The sequence below is a fragment of the Suncus etruscus genome, chromosome 10 (assembly GCF_024139225.1).
Source record: "Suncus etruscus isolate mSunEtr1 chromosome 10, mSunEtr1.pri.cur, whole genome shotgun sequence".
NCBI classification, from domain to species: domain Eukaryota; kingdom Metazoa; phylum Chordata; class Mammalia; order Eulipotyphla; family Soricidae; genus Suncus; species Suncus etruscus.
This window is the reverse complement of record NC_064857.1, coordinates 110,560,425-110,580,579: the sequence shown is the minus strand read 5'-3', so window position 1 is coordinate 110,580,579 and position 20,155 is coordinate 110,560,425. Positions and strand designations below refer to the sequence as shown.

Below are 20,155 nucleotides of genomic sequence, written 5' to 3'. Positions count from 1 at the left end.
AAATGCTTTCTCTGCATCTATTGATATGATCATGTGGTTTTTATTTTTCTTGTTATTGATGTTGTGTATTATGTTGATAGATTTACGGATGTTAAACCAGCCTTGCATTCCTGGGATGAAACCTACTTGATCGTAGTGGATGATCTTCTTAACGAGGCATTGAATCCTATTTGCCAGGATTTTGTTGAGGATCTTTGCATCTGCATTCATCAGTGATATTGGTCTGTAATTTTCTTTTTTGGTAGCGTCTCTGTCTGGTTTAGGTATCAAGGTGATGTTGGCTTCATAAAAGCTATTTGGAAGTGTTTCTGTTTGTTCAATTTCATGAAAGAGTCTTGCCAAGATTGGCAGTAGTTCCTCTTGGAAAGTTTGATAGAATTCATTAGTGAATCCATCTGGACCTGGGCTTTTGTTTTTCGGCAGACATTTGATTACTGTTTTAATTTCATCAATGGTGATGGGGGTGTTTAGATATGCTACATCCTCTTCCTTCAACCGTGGAAGATTATAAGAGTCCAAGAATTTATCCATTTCTTCCAGGTTCTCATTTTTAGTGGCGTAGAGTTTTTCAAAGTAGTTTCTGATTACCCTTTGAATCTCTGTCATATCAGTAGTGATCTCTCCTTTTTCATTCCTGATACGAGTTATCAAGTTTCTCTCTCTCTCTTTCTTTGTTAGGTTTGCCAGTGGTCTATCAATCTTGTTTATTTTTTCAAAGAACCAACTTCTGCTTTCGTTGATCTTTCGGATTGTTTTTTGAGTTTCCACTTCGTTGATTTCTGCTCTCAGCTTTGTTATTTCCTTCTGTCTTCCTGTTCTTGGGTCCTTTTGTTGAGCATTTTCTAGTTCTATTAGCTGTGTCATTAAGCTACTCAGGTAAGCTCCTTCTTCCTTCCTGATGTGTGCTTGCAAAGCTATAAATTTTCCTCTCAGTACTGCTTTTGCTGTGTCCCATAAGTTCTGAGAGTTTGTGTCTTTATTGTCATTTGTTTCCAGGAACCTTTTTATTTCCTCCTTGATTTCATCTCGGACCCACTGGTTATTGAGCATGAGGCTGTTTAACTTCCAGGTGTTAAAGTGTTTCTTCTGAGTCCCTTTGGAGTTCACAAATAATTTCAGAGCCTTGTGGTCAGCGAAGGTAGTCTGCAAAATTTCTATCCTCTTGATCTTATGGAGGTATGTTTTATGTGCCAGCATGTAGTCTATCCTGGAGAATGTCCCATGTACATTGGAGAAGAATGTGTATCCAGGTTTCTGGGGATGGAGTGTCCTATATATATCCACTAGGCCTCTTTCTTCCATTTCTCTCCTCAGGTCTAGTATATTCTTGTTGGGTTTCAGTCTGGTTGACCTGTCCAGTGTTGACAAAGCCGTGTTTAGGTCCCCCACAATTATTGTGTTGTTGTTGATATTATTTTTCAGATTTGTCAGCAGTTGTATTAAATATTTTGCTGGCCCCTCATTCGGTGCATATATGTTTAGGAGAGTGAATTCTTCCTGCTCTACGTACCCCTTGATTAATATAAAATGTCCGTCTTTGTCCCTTACAACCTTCCTGAGTATAAAGTTTGCATTATCTGATATTAGTATGGCCACTCCAGCTTTTTTATGGGTGTTGTTTGCTTGGATAACTTTTCTCCAGCCTTTTATTTTGAGTCTATGTTTGTTCTGACTATTCAGGTGCGTTTCTTGTAGGCAGCAGAAGGTTGGATTGAGTTTTTTGATCCATTTAGCCACTCTGTGTCTCTTAACTGGTGCATTTAGTCCATTGACGTTGAGAGAAAGAATTGTCCTGGGATTTAACGCCATCTTTATTTCAAAATTTGGTGTGTCTTTTGGGTAGTCTTGTCTTAGATTAGGTCTTTCAGTTTTTCTCTTAAGACTGGTTTTGTGTCTGTGAAGTTTCTGAGCTGTTTTTTGTCTGTGAAACCATGTATTCTTCCATCAAACCGGAAAGTGAGTTTTGCTGGGTATAGTATTCTGGGTGAAGCATTCATTTCATTCAGTCTTGTCACAATATCCCACCACTGCTTTCTGGCATTGAGCGTTTCTGGTGACAGGTCTGCTGTAAATCTCAGGGAAGCTTGCTTGAACATGATTTCCCCTTTTGATCTTGCTGTTTTCAGAATTCTGTCTCTATCTGTGGGATTTGTCATTGTGACTAGGATGTGTCTTGGGGTGGTTTTTCTGGGGTCTCTTTTGGTTGGTACTCTTCGGGCATGCAGGATTTGATCACATATATTCTTTAGCTCTGGAAGTTTCTCTTTAATGATGTTCTTGACCATTGATTCTTCCTGGAAATTTTCTTCCTGGGTCTCTGGGACTCCAATGATTCTTAAGTTGTTTCTGTTGATCTTATCATAGACTTCTATTTTCGTCTGTTCCCATTCTTTGACTAATTTTTCCATTGTCTGCTCATTTGCTTTAAGTTTTTTGTCCAATCTCTCCTGCTGTATGGAATTGTTATGTATCTCATCTTCCACAGCACCAAGTCTATTCTCAGCTTCTGATACCCTGTCCCAGAGCTTATCCATTTTGTCATTCACTTCGTTTACTGAGTTTTTCAGGCCTGTTAGTTGACATGTTATTTCAGTTTGGAGTTTTGTCATTTCTGCCTTCATATTTTCTTGGTTCTTATTAGTGTTCTGTTCAACTCGATCCATGGTTTCTTGGAGTCTGTTGAGCACCTTCCATATTGCTAGTCTAAAGTCCTTATCTGAGAGGTTGATTAGTTGTTCAGTCATTATCTGGTCCTCAGAATTGTCATCTTCATTCTCTATGTCTGATGCTGGCCTGCGCTGTTTCCCCATTGTCACATTTGTATTGTGGGTTTTTCTACGTGTTGTAGTGGTATTCATTGTCTATATGATGTAGGCAGCACACTCCTCTGGCTCCTCCCTTTCTGGATGGGCTGACTTGCCTCTAAGGGAGGGGAGTCCTCCGTGGATGAAGCCTCACACTGGGTCAAATCTTAGGCCCGAGCATGTAACAGAGAAGACAGTCCAGAGAGAAATGTTTGCTTCTGTGATATAGCGCCGTTCTTAGTGTGATTTTTCCTTCTTGTTGCAATGGAGTTCTTTCCTTAGAAAGAGTGCACGGCCGCGTAGCGAAGCGGAGCGGCCGTGCTCCTCTGAGCCTCTTTTTGCCCCACTCGCAAGAGTTTCACGCAAGAGGACAGTAGACAGACATAGACAGGTCACACTCACAGTCTTTCACAGCTGAGCCCCACTGGGCCGGTGTACTTTCGCGGATTTTCCCCGCCTGGTGTCACACACAGGGAGCCAGCTTTTGCAAAGGATAGCCGGCTTTTATGCTCTGAAGTCCCTCCCTCTGTTTGGAGTTTTCTTAATTCTCCATTTATGTCTCTTGATTCTTATTTGTGTTTCATTCGGATTGTTCCATGGATTCTTTGAGTTCCTTGAACAACCTCCAAATTTCCTTTATAAAGTCTTTCTCAGATAGGCTATGTAGGTGGCTGGCAATTGTTGGGTCCTCAGTTCTATCATCTTAATTCTTTGAGCATAATGGTGTTCTATGATGCTTTTTCATAATGTCTTTTGCAGTGTTATTTTTTCTACATGTTGTGCTGGTGTACATTGATTAGGAGATAAGCACAGCTGTGGAATGAAGCAGAGTGGCTGTGCTCCTCTGCTTTTATCTCCATGCTAGTTTTGATAGATCTTAAAACTTGAGAGATCAGGTCTTCCAGGAGAAACTCTAATATATGTTTATTATTTTTCTTTTTTCCTTTCTTTCTCTTTGTTGCTGTTTTGTGACTGAGAATAAAGCTGCTAATTTTCTGTGATAATTTACTGTGTAATAATCTTCAAAAGGTTTTGTTAGTCCAAATAAGAGATAGATGGAATGTCATTTAATTATGAGATAATAATCAACATTTCCACCTAATTTCTAATTCTTTGATGTTCCTATAAAGCAATTGTTTGAAGTCTTTGCTCATTTTTTTCTGACTTTTAAGGACTCTGAATGATAGAGAAAATAACATGTGTAGAATATTACAAAAACACCACCTCAGTTTGATTTCTACTTTTTGAGTTTGTATATGGCAGATTTTTACTAATTATATGTAGTTGTACTTTACTATGTGACTTTATGATCACAAGTCACAAATAAAATTGCTTAGGTTTTACTTCTCTTTTGATTCAAACATTAATTTATTTGGGACTTAGCTATAAGAAATTGATAAGCTGATATCAATCATGTCTATTTATTAAATAAGAATGCTATTTTTTAATTAAAAACAAGAGTATCAAATAAAGGTTTTTTTCTTGGGTGTCTGTTCCTCTAGAAGCTAACTTTTTTTTTTCTAAGTCATGATGAAGATCAGTCATAATTCTAAAAGAAAGTTTCCTTAAGTTGAAATTCTAATGATCACACAATGGCTTATTTCTCACTTTAAAAATGTGCATTCTGTTGGGATTGGAAGTGTAAGAAAATATTCTCATATTGAGCTTAATTATTTTAGAGGGCACAGGAGGAGCAAATATAAAATGAGAGGGTTGGCTAGAAAACAATTGGGAAGTGAAGCTATGTTGTTTCTATTAAGCTTATATTTTCATAAAGTTCAGAATTTTTCCTGAAATTTTTGGGTGGCTTTGAAGAGATTAGAGAACAGAACAGATTTCTACTTTTTATTTTGGTTTTATTTTTTTTTTATTTTTTTATTTTTTTGTGTTTTTTTGGGTCACACCCGGCAGTGCTCAGGGGTTATTTCTGGCTCCACGCTCAGAAATTGCTCCTGGCAGGCACAGAGGACCATATGGGGCGCCGGGATTCGAACTGATGAAGGTTTTATTTTTTATCTTGTTTTTTTTTGGGGGGGGTGGTGGGCACATTCGGCAGTTCTTGGTGCTTATTCCTGACACTGTGCCAAGGGGTCACTGCTGGCCAGGATAGGGAATCATATGGAATGCTAAAGAACCAAACCAGTATCAGCTTGCAAGACCAAAGATTTGCATTTTTGAAACCTCTCCCATGAATTCGAGGAGTTCAAAACTAAGAGGAAAATAGCTTGGGATGTTTCTGCAGACATCCATTCTAGAAAGTATAAGATATTGAATTCATTATTGTAAATGAGGGATAAAGTGAGGGGTACATTGGTAGGAAAAATTTAGGTGAATGAACTGTGCTACAAAAATCGTAGAATGAGGGGTTGGAACAATAGGGCATTTATCTTGCACACGACTTATTCAGGATGGACCTGAATTTGATCCCCAGCATCCCATATGGTCCCCCAAGCCAGGAGCAGTTTCTGAACCCATAGTCCGGAGTAACCCCTAAACATCACCAGGTGTGGCCCCCAAACCAAATATATATAGTAGAATGAGTAATTGGTGAGGGGGAAATAATAATCTCAAGTTCTGTTCATGATGTCTTTGGTAACTACAAATGAAAATACTTAACTGAAAACTGTGTAGGATTGAGGCTCTAAATAAACTGTTGAACTTTATTTGGAAACAAGAAAAGGTACTATGCAGCTGTAAGTACTACTTACAGTAAGCTGTAAGAAAAGAGGAAATCATACAGTTTTCTGCAACATGGATGGGAACTAGAGGACATAGTGTCAAGCAAAGTTAGTCAAGGAGAGAGGGGAAATGCTAGGGGAAATACTGTTGTACAATAGTCGAACAATGACAAAAACTAGGATTTGGTTACAAAACTCAGATTATCAAGCAAGTTTGTCACTAGTCAAAAGCACCTTTGGCATTAGTGAAGAGGCAGAGTAGAAGCAATATAAAGACATTGGTGAAGGAAGGATGTTGAGCATTTTTGTGATGGTGAAGGGCCAGTAACCTTGTGCATCAATACCTTCAACATGAACACTATTAACTATTGAAGAAAATATTTTATGCACTTAGACAAAATTAATTACTGTATTAAGATATCATGTTAACTGAGTAATTACTTTTTTAAGAACTTTAACATGTGCTAATTTATGTAATCCTGAAATGAACCCTTTTAGGTAGGATCTATTTATTTTACATAGAAGAATCTGAACCAGAAGAAGTGTAAAATAATATCTCTCAAATCACTCAGCAAGTATGTGGTAGATCCGGTCACTTGCCTAAACAGGATTGGTACCAGAATCTGCATCTGCAATCTTTCAGAGAGAAAGCCTGAAGTGAGAGAGATTTTGGTGCGTATGAATTAAACAATGAACTTTCAAAGAATTGAGGAAGTGAAAGGAGAACCAAGAAAAAGAGCAGAGAAATTTGGGAAGATGGTAGCAAGTAGTGTCAAATTCAGCAGATCATAGTAAAAACTTCCTGGTAATTGGTGTTTGGACGTCACTGGCAATCTCATGGAGAGATGTTGCAGCAAGAATGTAGTATTGGAATTTATTTAATTAGACTGTTGGTTAGATGTTGCAGAAAGAATGTGGGTTGGAATTTATTTTCATTAGGGTGAGGAGCAATGGAAGGTGATCCTGAATACTGATGACAAATCTCCCCTTTTGAAAACATTTGGAAGATAATGATGAGCTTTGATGATGAGGCTAACTAGTGCTTAATGTCAGTTACCTGCAAAGCATATTTCTATATACACATACATATAACGCTATTCACCTTATATTACTATTTTATAAATGTTCAGAGCAGATTTATGATATCCTATTATTATTTTGATTTTGTAAATAAAAATATTGAGGCCAAGAGTGGTTAAGTAATTAGACAATGAGAGATAATAGAAGTTCATCCAGTCTTTAAATCCAGGTGGTCTAACTTCAATGTTTTTCTTGTTATTCTATTAAAATTTCCCTCAATTAGAGGTGTGAGAGGAATGTAGTTGTGCCTGAAATGAAATGAGGATTCTGGAAGGTTTATTTTTTTTATATTACTGTGGAAAAGAAGACTTGAAGACATTAATGGCTATCCCCTTTCCTTATTGGGGGTAGATAATTTCAGTGGAACATTACCAATCAACATATTATAATGAGGACATTTTTAGGTAAAGAATACATTAATTTGTTCTGGGCCTACAGTTTTTTTAAATCCTTTCAAGAGGAATTGCAGACTAACAATCTGGTAATAAAGAAATAGACTGAGGTGTGTGAGAATAATTTAAAGAGCCAACTCTCAGGGTGGATGGAAACTAGATTTTAGGTGATGATCATAATGTGATAAACGCGCACATCAAAGAGTAATACTCAAAATTAACATTTATGAGTTTAGCTTATTTATTTCTCAGATGAACAAGAAATTGTCATGTGTACTTTCTCATAAAAACAATGCAAACTTACCCTTTCCCAATATCACTTATGTCAAACTGGTGGTTTGGATTCCAGGAAATATGAATATCCTTTACATACATACACTCCCATACACTGAACAGTAGAGAGCTCTTAGATCCTGAAGAACTCAGATTCACTGTTTTTTTTTGAAGTTTGTTTTGCAGTGGGTCTCTCTTACAGCAGTTTAAATGCTCTAAAGACACCTGGGAAATAAGGAGCTTCTGTCTCTACTAGAGCACATGTTCTGAACATAATCTCTTTTAATGTGGAGCAAAGTGATGTTAAGAAATTCTTGAGTATGCCTTTGAGATGTTTGCAATAGCACAATTTTCCTCCAACAGAGATGATGGTTAGAAGTTTGATTCAGATGCTACAAGAAGTATCTGGACATCTCAGAGTATGGGGACCCCCCAAAAGAATAGGATAAAGCTGAGAACATTCTAGACAGATTCTGTTCTATTTGGGGACTTCTGAATGAGGGGAGTCCTAAGTTTAAACACCCTGATCTAAAGCAAAGGACTAAGGAGTGACTAAAGAGAAGTAAATAATTCTCCCAAATCAATTTGCACAAAACCACCAAGGTGATCTTTACAAAATAATTTTCTCTTTTTTTCCTTTCCATTTCTCTCCTCTCCCTTCCCCTCCCCTCCCCTCCCCTCCTCTCCTCTCCTCTCCCCTCCCCTCCCCTCCCCTCCCCTCCCCTCCCCTCCCCTCCCCTCCCCTCCCCTCCCCTCCCCTCCCCTCCCCTCCCCTCCCCTCCTCTCCCTCTCTCCTCTCCTCTCCTCTCCTCTCCTCTCCTCTCCTCTCCTCTCCTCTCCTTTATATTCTTTTCCCTTATCCTCTGGTACAGTTCAATGTTGTTGGTCATTTTCTTCAGTTATATATGAATAAAGTTCAGCATACTCAATCAAACACATGAAGGCAAAGGCACTGCTAAAGTATTGGCAAGAAGCAGAATTGAATTGTAGATGATGGATAGGTGGTTTCCTGGGATACCTAAATATGTGTCCACCTTTTCTTGTTTGTTTGTTTTGTTTGTTTGTTTGTTTTGTTTTGTTTTGCTTTGCTTTTTGGGCCACACTCAGTGATGCTCAGGGGTTACTCCTGGTTATGCACTCCTCCTGTCTTGGGGGGCCATATGGGACACCAGGGGATCTAACCCTGATCTGTCCTCTTGGGTCCTAGGTTAGTGCGTGCAAGGTAAACGCCCAACCACTTGCACCACAGCTCTGGCCATTGTGTCCACCTTTTACATTTTTCTCAAAGAGTCAGAACCCCTACTGCTCTTCACTGCTTTTTTTCTCCCAGACAAGTTCCCCTGAGGACCTTTCACTTTGTTCTCTACAGCAGAGCATGTGTTCAGAGTGTTGATCATACTATTATTCATACTTTATTGATATTAAAATCAGGATATGGAAGGCATGGCGCCCTTCTTCTGAGGACTTGATGGTTCAGAAGCCGTGATTTAGTTCACAACAGTAACACAGTACAAACCTACTACATAGTGAAGTATGGATATCAGTTTAAGCTTTGAAGAAAAACAGACCTGGGGCTGAATTCTCTGCGGCTCTTTTTCTAGTTCTCTAATATGGATAAATCCCTTTATGCCCTTAATCTCATTTTCCTAATGGCTAAAATAAATAGCAGAATAATGCTGTTGAGAAAACACTTTAAATTACAGTGCCAATTATATTTTCCATATATTACATGTGTGCCCACCATGATGGAGATAACAAAGACAGTGCTAGACCCTCTAAAGTTGCCTCATATACTTACACTTAAAGCAAATAAGGTGAACATAAGATCTTCAAAGGTCTGCTTCACTTTCTTCATCTAAAACACATCAATGGCAATACCCACTCCATAATATTAAATGAATCTATCTATCTTTCTACATATATCAGACATTCAGAAAAGTTCTGCCATATTTAAATAATTAAAAAGCTATTTTATGATGATGGTTGAGAGGAAGGTCATACTGTGTAGAGAGGTCTACATTCTGTGTGGAGACTCAGGTCTCAGAACTTTTTCTGTAGAGAAGCTGAGATGACCTTGAAGACCTTGAAGGCATGGTGTTGAGAAGTGCCTTCTGAGGGAAAAGAATATTAAGACCAAAGATGCAAATGGAAAGCTGAGTTGAACTTTAGACATAATCATGCTGACTGTAGAATGGAACATACAAAGACAATAGTGAGAAGACTGTATAGGAAGCATTTGGAGGTTTTAGTTTAGTGGAAAAAAAAAACAAAGGGAATCAGACAGGCATGCAATTCAAAGGAGGGCCCATTTATGCCAGCATTACATGGCCACCTGGGCAGTGCCAAGAATAGCTTCTCTGTCCATTCCTAGGCAGCAAACATTATGATACCACATTAATATGTTACATAAAAATATCAGGTGGAAGAAGATTGAGCCACATCCAATGGTGCTTGAGGCTACTTTTGCTTTGGGTTCAAGGGTTATTTCTAGCTTTGCTTGAGGTTCTATGGAGCACCAGGGATCCAACAGTCACAAAAAAGACAAATATCTAAAGTCAAGTACTGTCTCTTTGATTTGAGAAAATTAAAAAAAAGTTAAATGAACTAACTCGCTTAAAATAAATTTCCAGGTGAAATTAATTGAAAATCAGTGACCAAGGAAGCATGAACTGTACATACTCTAGTATTTACATCTTCTTCTTCCTGCTCAAGGAAACAAGCCTATGTTATGGTCAAACAACAAACATACCTTCATTGGCTAGGTTGCAAAGTGCTAAAACACTTGTATTTCAGTAATGAAAGAAAATGACAAATAAAATACAAACCTGTGTATAATATATACCCTCCAAAGACCCTAAACAATAATGCTGGGTAGGGATCAGAATTTTAATTTATATTATTTTATTATTCTCTTTTTTAATAAGAAGCTTATGAAATTCAATATTGTGAGGTCTAAACAGATTACTATATTTGCATTGAGAGTGTGGGCAAGGGATCGTGTCATTATTTACAGTCATATCTCTTTTTTTGCATTGCAGTTCAAAACTGTTCAACATAATATTATGCATATAGGTATTGTGAAGAGCTATTCTGTAATCAAAATGATGCTGAAAAATAATTATACTAGCCAGGTTCTTATTGGCATTTGGCATATAGCAGCTATTGTGTTAAACATTATATTTGTATTACTTATCAACTTTCTGAGAGGAGAGGAGCTGGAAGGCATTTTATCAATTTTATTATGCTCATTTTTATGATTGAGTACAATAAAACTTAGAGTCACTAAATGTACAGGTTTTCCTAGCATGTGGGCCTTTCAGTACATAGAGCAGCAAGGTCCTGGGAAAAAAGTAGATTTCCTATTTTAGTGACTTGTTTGAAGAATTGAGAGAGAGTCGTCATGTAAACCTCCTCTCTCTTGGCCTGGTCAAATTTCTACCCTATTGGCGACTTCATTTTCTAGATTTCAGTACACAAGAATTAAATAGCAGACATTCTTTGGAAGTTATGTGTCAAAGGAAACTAGGTTGAAATCTGTAGGTGTTATTTTATGAAATATAATTGAAAATATCATCTTGTCTCTGCTTTTTCCCAATCACTGATCGAAGGCAGCTTCGACAAAGGAACCAAAGGACTTGCAGGTTGCACTCACCTTGAGAGATGGGTAGAGATGACACAAATGTTGACCCTTGTCCTGTTTACAGAATTTCAGAGTGTGACACACCACATCAGCATTCATATCTGTGTTAAGCCTAGAGTAAAATTGGGGTAAAACAAAGCTTCTTTAAGATCTCCCAGCATTAAAAAACAGAAGTTTTCTCAGAGAAAGATCAATTCAGAATGGATTCTAATACCCACAACTCGCCGCAGCAAGGCCTTTGAGATCAGTACCATGTAGCCACTGGATCAATATGATTTCTGCCACATTACTTTTTCTACAGTTAAACAAGCCCTGGGATTGAAAAGAGAGTGCACAAGAAAGCTCTCATTTAAGCACCGTGAATCTTTAGGAAAAGCTACAATAAATTTGGAAAAGGAAAAATAGACAGGAGTATAATTTGATAAGCATGATGTAATATGATAAAATTATATTTTAAAATTTGCTTGATCTTAGAACAAAGAACTAATTTATGATATGGCCTTATTTCTCTAGAAGTATTATTATTATTATTAATTTTATTTTTTGATTTGTGGATCACACCTGGCTTCACTCAGGGGTTACTCATGGTAGTGTGCTCAGGAGCCACTCCTGGCAGGCTCACGTGACCAAATGGGATGCCGCAGATTGAGCCTGGTTTCGCTACCTGCAAAGCAAATGCCCTACTGCTGTGCTATCTCTCTGGCCCCCTAGAATTATTTTCTTAGTAACAACATAAACAATACCTTCCCATTATTTATTTATTCAAATGTTTTCCTTTTTTATTTTTGGAGCCACAACTTGCTGTGTTCAGGGATTGGTGTGCTCAGGGATTGGTGAATTGGTGGCCCTTGGGGGGACTATGTGTAATGTCATGGACTGAATCAAGGTAATAAGGATGCAAAATAAGTGCTTTAACACTTATACTATATCTCCACGCTCCCATCTTTTCCACCTATTTACTCATTATCCTTGTTGTTGTTGTTGTTTTCCACAACCAGTGACTTATGGGCTTGCTTCTGACTCTGTAATCAGGGATTACTCCTGACAGGAATTGAGGGAACATAAGATGGTGCCATGAATGGAATCTGCAAGATGAGCACCCTACCTTTATTCTATCACTCTGGTATTAGTCCCTTTCTCTTTAAAGTAAATATATGTGTACATATACACTATTATTTTTTATTGATGTACAGTAAATATATTTCTTCACTTTCTGAAAGAAAATGCAATATAGTTGACTTATCCCTAAACTCCTTCCCTCTGAAAATGGTATAAAAACAGTGATTTGAAAACATTTGACTTTATTTCTATGTTTGAAAAGGGTAAAGTAAGCTTTCCCATCGCCACTGTCTTCCTGACACATTTAAAAACTCTTCTTACCAAGAAGAGTGAGTGTAATTCCTTCAAATGAGCAAGCACGGACTTAGAATAAGTTTTTCTTCAGGTTATGAGACTGAAGTGCTGCCTTCACCTTGAATATTTGTCATAGTGACTTGACTTAGGTTCCAGTCAATCGGATATCAGGTGTTCACCCCCAAACATCTTGGATCCCATCTTTGGAATGGCCTGGTTTTCTGCACCAGCAGCAGGAATTGGATTTCTAATTGAGGAAGCCTTACTGCTGCCCTAGCACCAACTTATTCCAGGGTCATTTCCTATGACACCCAGATGACTTAGAAACAGCAACAACTTGCTTTTGGTGTGGGCTCCCCTGCCTTGACATCTAATAATGATATGAAACTAGAAGACACTACCTGACACACTGACTTTGACATAAGATCTGTCCAAAAACCAAGATTTCTAATTACTAAAGCCTGACTACAAGAACCATGATTAAGGAGAATTTTTCCTGGGTCCATGAAGAAAGACTTTGGGGTTAGACAAACTTAGTATGCCTTGGAGCCTGTAGTTGGTCTATGTCACGATGCTTCCTGGTTAGGGTCACTCTATTTTCAGAACAAAGATTTTTTCTTTCTATTTTCCCCAACTTTTGCTGTACCTATGCAAAAAAAAATTGCCACCCTTTGCTTATCTTTGAGATAAGCTGAATGCTGTATTTAATAGGATGTTATATTTAGTGTACTCAAGAGGTGAAAACTAGGACTCTGCTTAATTTTTTTAATGGTATCCCATTAGAGGCTTGCAGAAACACCAATGCCAACTCATCCCAAAGAAACCAAGATAAGCTCTCTTTCTTCCTGCAAATAGAGCATAGTTTCAAGTAAAACATGTTCATGGGAGGGGGGCAGAAATTGAGGCTGAAACTCCCTGAACTGGAATAAAGAAGGCAGCTGGGAATGGTGTTCCTCTCATAAAAAACTAAAGAGAAGAACAGTTCTATGGGCTAGCCTGAGGTAATTGTGAGGCCTTAGAATGTACAGGATGTACCAAGTAAGAAAGCATTTGCCTACTTGTCCAACTGTGGGGCAGAAGACTAAGGCCATACATAATTTGTAAAATCCTTCAGACATATTAAAATTCATAATTGCCCTTTTTAGCTGCCATATTTTTTCCAGAGCAGCAAATAATTCCCAAATGATCATATTTTAGTTTTAGGTACAGGGGTGCACAGGAGTAAAGAATACAAGGAGAAAGGATTTCAACACTTTTGGCAGAACTAATTGACAACTTTAATTACGATATGGTAATGAAGTCAATGGTAATTATCTTTATTATCATAAATTTAAAAATAGGACAGGGGTATGAATAAATCATTGGAAGAACGAAATACCATATTATAGCAACGTGAACTGCAGGGTCTGTGACACAAATAGAAAGGTTTCAAATTTAAATATTTTACATCTCTTTCAAATAATGATTTATATACTTATGTATAGTCACAGGGAGATGCTCAAAGCATTGAAAGATTTTTCTCATTTAACTTAATAGCTTTCTACCATGTCTACATTCCTTGTGGAATAAAGCTAATCATTTAACTCTTATGCTTATTGTTTAAAAATGATACATTTAAGGTATGTGATAATTGTTTTAATTCTTGTTTTACATTTTTCCCCTACTAATTTGGCAGTGTAGGCTGGGTTTGAGACACAAGGATTTGTGATGAAGAGGGATATCTAATTGAGAACTAGAGGTAAGGTACAATAGACGTAAGACCAGAATCCAGTTTCCTATGGCATCTATGGAACAATGGAAGTCAGGACCAGCGAAAAGGAATTTAATTCAATTCAATATTCAATAGCAGGTGGAGTTTTCCTATGTATAGTGTTATCTTTGGCTTCTATAATACTGTTTCATTTAGTTGTTGTTCTGTTCTTGGACCAGCAGAACCTCTGAGAAAACTGGCACTGCCCCGTGACACTTGGCTCATATTAGATATGTAAACGTTTCACTAGTTATGTTTAGAAGGGACATTTTTTTTAAAAAATCTGTTTATTTGGACAAATAAAAATCTGTTTATTTTAGCTCAGAGATAATTTTTTGACCACAACCAGTAGTGCTCAGGGCTTACACCTGGCTTTGTGTTAGGGATCATCCTTGAGGATGCTTGGGGGATCAGATGCAGTTTTGAGGACAGAACCGAGATCAGTCACATATTAGCCAAGAACCTATACTTCTGTACTATCTATATGGCTCACAATTTTTTTAAAAAAAGAATTAATTCAACAAAATTTTGCTCAAATCGAACTTAGCACCAACAATATAAAGTCCTCTATTCCTCTTCCTCTCTGTCTCCCCTCGATTTCATTCATGTCTTCTTGCTTCCTTCCCATCCTGATCTTGCACATCTGGTATTTTGAAATTACCTGGAGATAAACTGCAGTGATAATCTAGGACTTGCTTGGCATGGAGCTGACCTGACTTGATCCCCCTACGCTGCACTGACCCCCAAGTGTCTGCAGCAGTGATTCCCGAGCACTTCCAGATGCAGTTTCATCCCCCTATTTCAAAAAGAAAATTCACTAGAGAGATAAAGAAAATGTTATGCTAGCCCCCAGAAGACCTTGTATCGAATTATTCAGAAAAGTAGATGGAGAATCAAGATATGTGGTAAGTGCTAAGGCTTTTCACCAAGGGTGTGTGTGTGTGTGTGTGTGTGTGTGTGTGTGTGTGTGTGTATGAGAGCAAGAGAGAGAGAGAGAGAGAGAGAGAGAGAGAGACAGAGAGACAGAGAGAGACACAGAGACAGAGACAGAGACAGAGAACCTATGAAGAACCTATGAGCTGAAGTCCAACGATGTAGAATTTGCCTTGTGTTGAGATTTTGGTGTATTAAAAAGAACATTTCACAGAAAGGCTCTGAGTTGTACTTTGCTATAGAGTAGGCAGGTATCAATTTTTAAAGTGTCCTTGAACAGCAGTTATGGCCAATTTACCTCAAAGCCATGGAATACTGCAAAGAGCATTAAACTTTTAAAAATAGTTAGGGAATCATAATTAGGCTTGCATTAAGAATACAGGGCCCGGAGAGATAGCACAGCGGTGTTTGCCTCGCACGCAGCTGATCCAGGACCTAAGGTGGTTGGTTCGAATCCCGGCGTCCCATATGGTCCCCCGTGCCTGCCAGGAGCTATTTCTGAGCAGACAGCCAGGAGTAACCCCTGAGCACTGCCAGGTGTGACCCCCCAAAATAAAGAATATATATTTCTACATGGATGTACATGGAATCCATTATGCTGAGTGAAATAAGCCAGAGGGAGAGAGATAGATGCAGAATAGTCTCACTCATGTATGGGTTTTAAGAAAAATAAAAGACAATATTATAGTAATGCCAGAGACAATAATTGAGATAAGGGCTGGAAGGACCGGCTCACTAAAAGAAGCTCACCACAAAGACTGGTGAGTACAGTTAGAGAAATAACTACACTGAGAACTATCATAACAATGTGAATGAATAAGGGAACTAGAAAGCCTGTCTAGAGTACAGGGGTGGGGTGGGGTGGGGAGGAGGGAGATTCTGGACATTGGTGATGGGAATGTTGCACTCGTGAAGGGGGTGTTCTTTACATGACTGAAACCCAACTACAATCATATTTGTAATCACAGTGTTCAAATAAAGATATTAAAAAGAATATATATATTTATACTCAAACTTATATACTATTGCAAATTGTGCTAAACACTAAACTTTTATTAAGCATACGATTGATACAATGAAGCACAGGCTTTCATAACTTTTGGCTTCTTTTGGCTTTAAAATTCTGTGATTCTGGGCTATGCTGTTGTCTGCCAATGCTGTCCTGTGAACTCTTCTGCTCTCAAGATAATAATATAGAAATACCCAGGTAGTAGCGCTATTTCTAAGCGATAAACAAAAGGAATCCCAACCAAATATTTCCTGAAGGGATAGTGAAGGAGTAGATACTTGTAGACGTTCAAGGGGGGATTCTAAAGTCAGAATAAAAGAATCAAAGCAATTACAGTTCTGAGAATGAAATTAGATATATAAATTGCAATAGTTGATTCCCAAAGACTACATATTAAATGTGATATTGCTTTCATGAAGTTAGAAAGAAAAAAGAAAAGCATTTACTTAAGAGGTATATGAATAATAATTATTTTATCATTCTTACTTTTTATAGTCATTGCTGATTATATTTGTACATATGTATTACAACTAGAAAAGGAAAGCAAGAGACTTATGGCTGTGTGAAACAAAACTTGAGAATGAAATAAGTACCATATAATTAGCTTAAGTTTTTGTTGGGTACTAGACTTTATGTTGGCTGATATACTTGGAAGCTAACCAAATTATTCAGTCACTAAGTCACAGAATAATAATATTAGAGAACTGTTTATAAGAATTTGATGAGAATGTGCCATGAACTCAGAAATGTGACTTTTCTGATTTATTGTCCCTAAACTTAAAAAGAAGAAAAGGAAAAAAAGTAGGCAGTTAATAATAAAAATTTATAAAGTGTTACTAAGGGGGATAACGTGACTGGGAAGGTAGAGAGGGCAGGAACCTTTGGGAGAGGAGAGAAACTGAGAAGATTGCTGCCCCAAGAATCCAAGGGCAAGTCAAGATAAAGATTAAAAATTTCAGTGTCCAGACAGTAGGATTTCATGGTGTGTTGGTATTTTTGAAGTGATTCATTAAAATTATCTAGGAGATGAGTAAAATCTATTTAATTTCAAGGGGAATCATACTCAGAGTGACAAACAACTGCAGTGAATGCTGAAATTCCCACCACTAAGAACTGGTACACAGAGAATTCCCCCCATTTAATAAGTACATTGCACTGGAAACAGAGACATGCTTCTGAGTATCCCGGTTTCTGCCAGGATGTCTTCAAATGGTCATGGCATACTCACAGCTTTATAATATCTGGCCCAAACATCTGAACCACTAAATAGCAGGCAGTTTTCAGGAACAATTTTTCTAAAAAAAAAAAAAAAGCAAAAGCAAAATATTTTTATCATAATAAGTTTTGCACAGGAATTAATAATGTTCAACTTTAATAAAGACAGGTGGGATTATTAATTTGTCACTTGTGATTAATTTTGAGGCTTAGAGGAAAATGTGAGAGCTAATATCTATAGTAATCATTATTTTTATGTCAGGTGTATGCGAATAATACATATTTTTACTATACACACTTGAGATAACTTCTTTATATAGAAATACGTCAAACACTGCATTAAAATATTTTTATTTTTGAAGTAGTTGGGAATAACTGAATGTTGAATACTATCTTTTGATGAAGTTAAAAGAAACTGGACTTTCATTAAAGTAAATAATTTGACATATAGCTGATAGAATTTTTCTTTTTGCTCTTGTTTCTTTTTATTTTTGTTTGTGGACTACCCTCCAGCGGTGCTCAGGACTTACTCTTGGCTCTGCACTTGGGAATCAGTGTTGGTGGGCTTGGGGGAACAGGCCAAGTACAAGGCAACTTGCCATATTTGCTGTACAATCTCTCTACCCCATTTGTTATTTCTTATGCTGTAGATCATTTTGGATAATCAGTTTATTTGTATTCTAGGATTAAAGAAAAGCAACTGTCCTATGTTATAGGAAAGAAAAGAACAGGGAAGAACCAGATACAGGAAGGTGGTGCCAGTCTTTGATGTATCATAATATACAGTCGAATTTGTATATAATATTTGAGTCATCATCCTACAAACATAAAAGAGTATGTGCATTCTGATTGGTTAGCTCTTTAAAAATTATTTATCCAGGAGCTTATGAGATCATTTTGCAAACCCATATAAAGGCATGTGCAATCTGACTGGTCATTCCACAATCACCCCACTCTATTTGCACATGGAACCAGATTGGTTGCTCTGATCACATGACCTCATAAGGTGCAACCAGAGACAAGAAACAGCTAGGAGGCAATGATAGTAATGCATATGACTCAGCTCACTATGTAGAAGGAAACCGCTGCTGCCTGCCATCTGCCTAAAGAGACACAACCACAGATCTGTTAGAGAACTGTAAGACAGACCTGTGGTGGTCCTTGTGCTAATCTTACACATCGTCCACAAGAACCCAGAGCAGATTCCAATTTGCTGTAACACCTGCATTGCCACCTTCACAAAAGATTTAAGCATATTCACATAAACAGCCTAAACAGAATAATAGACCACATAGGTTTTCATTTTATCTTAATTTGTGGTGGAAGACCACCCCTGGTGGTGCTAAGCAAACCATATGTGGTGCCAAAAATTAAAAAGGGATCAGCAACATGCCAGGTAAACATCGCTACACTTGTATTATTTATCTGACCCCATCATTGCTTTCCATCTCCCAGCATATGAAAGCACAGAAAAGTTTTATAAATGTATTTGCTTATACAAAGAAGTCTATTAAGTCACTGATCTTCATTGACTCCACAGTGATCTTCAGTGATTCTACAGTCTGTATATCCACCATTATAGACCCTGATACCCCCTTTTAGACCTTACCATAATGAGAGATACAAGAGTTATTCCAGTAAGGTGTGGGAACTTCTGAGAATTTGTCTTCTCATGATTATCTCAAACTAGATCACCAGACCTTGTTTGAAGGGAATGATGGCAAAGCAAATATACATATATGGAGCAATAGTATAGTGGGGAAGGTATTTGCCTTGCACGCAACCACCTGGTTTTAATCCCCAGCAACCCATATAGAACCCCACTCCTCCAGAAACAATTCTTGAGCACAGTCACCTTTGTGTAACCTCTGAGCACTGCTAGGTGTAACCCCCAAATGTTGCTCCCCAGAAAGCAACATATATGTACATATATATTGCTCACTTTCTGAGCATTAAAAGAAGTGATTCCTAAGTGCAGATCCAGGAATAACCCCTGAGCATTGCCTGGTGTAGCTCCAAAATAAACTATAAATGTTGTGTATATATGTATGTATGTATGATAACTCTCTCTAATAGTGTCTCCTTTATTCAATGGGAAATACTGTAAATGTTACTTTCATGTTAAAATAGATATGTTCATAGAACTTCACAGCAAAGTTAGAGACCTAAACACATTGTGCTTTTGAAGTAGCAGCTTTAAACTTTAATCCCATGTTACAATTGATCTGAAAGAAATAGAGAAGAACTATGAACAGCTGCAGGGAACAAGTTATATAATGAGTAACTGGACCATTTCTTGAAAGCACACCCTGCTGAAACTAGTTCAAGAATAAATAATCTGAATGGACACATGGTAAGTTATTGAATTAAAAATCGGTGCCCCTCCCAATTTATATGCTGAAGTTCCAACTCCCATTATGACTATATCTGGAAATAGTGTTTGAAGTTAAACAAGGTCATAAGGTTGAGACTCAAATTCAATATGACTGGTATCCTTATAGAAAAAAAAGAGATACTGGAAGTATGTGTGTGTGTGTGTGTGTTCTTGCATGCATGCACATTTATGTGCAAAATGGAGATCAATGTGAAAATAGAAAAAAAGTAGTCATTTGCAAGGAAATATAGGAAAAGCCAAGGTGCCAAATCTTTGCTTTTGGACTTGCAGTTTTCAGAATGTGAGAAAATAAAATATAATTTGGGCCATGCCAAGCAGTGCTCAGAGGTTATTCATGGCTCTACACTCAGGGGAATCACTCCTGGTGATGCTCAGAAAACCATATAGGATGCCAGAAACTGAATCCAGATCAGCTGCATTCAAGGCAAGTGCCTTACCTGATGTACTGTCTCTCTGGCCCTGAGAAAATAATTTTCTAATTTTTATATTTATGTTTTTTTGTTCTGAAACACTAGCAGACTAATATATAAAAATGTATTAAAATACTGAACAAATATTAACAAATAAAATCCAGCACTATGGAAAGAAGTGTCATACACCACAATTAGATGGAATTTACTCCCACAATGCTAT

The 20,155-nt window shown here is 37.5% G+C and overlaps 1 protein-coding gene across 1 annotated transcript in view; it reads right to left on the bottom strand.

The window, feature by feature from the left end:
- Positions 1-20,155, bottom strand: part of AOAH (acyloxyacyl hydrolase) — a 280,216-nt gene that overhangs the window by 202,831 nt on the left and 57,230 nt on the right. The window contains exons 3-4 of the mRNA XM_049781733.1: positions 17,141-17,207; positions 10,880-10,979 (exon numbers count right to left, since the gene is read on the bottom strand). Coding sequence (XP_049637690.1) covers positions 10,880-10,979; positions 17,141-17,207 — 167 coding nt within the window. The remainder of the gene's footprint in view (positions 1-10,879; positions 10,980-17,140; positions 17,208-20,155) is intronic.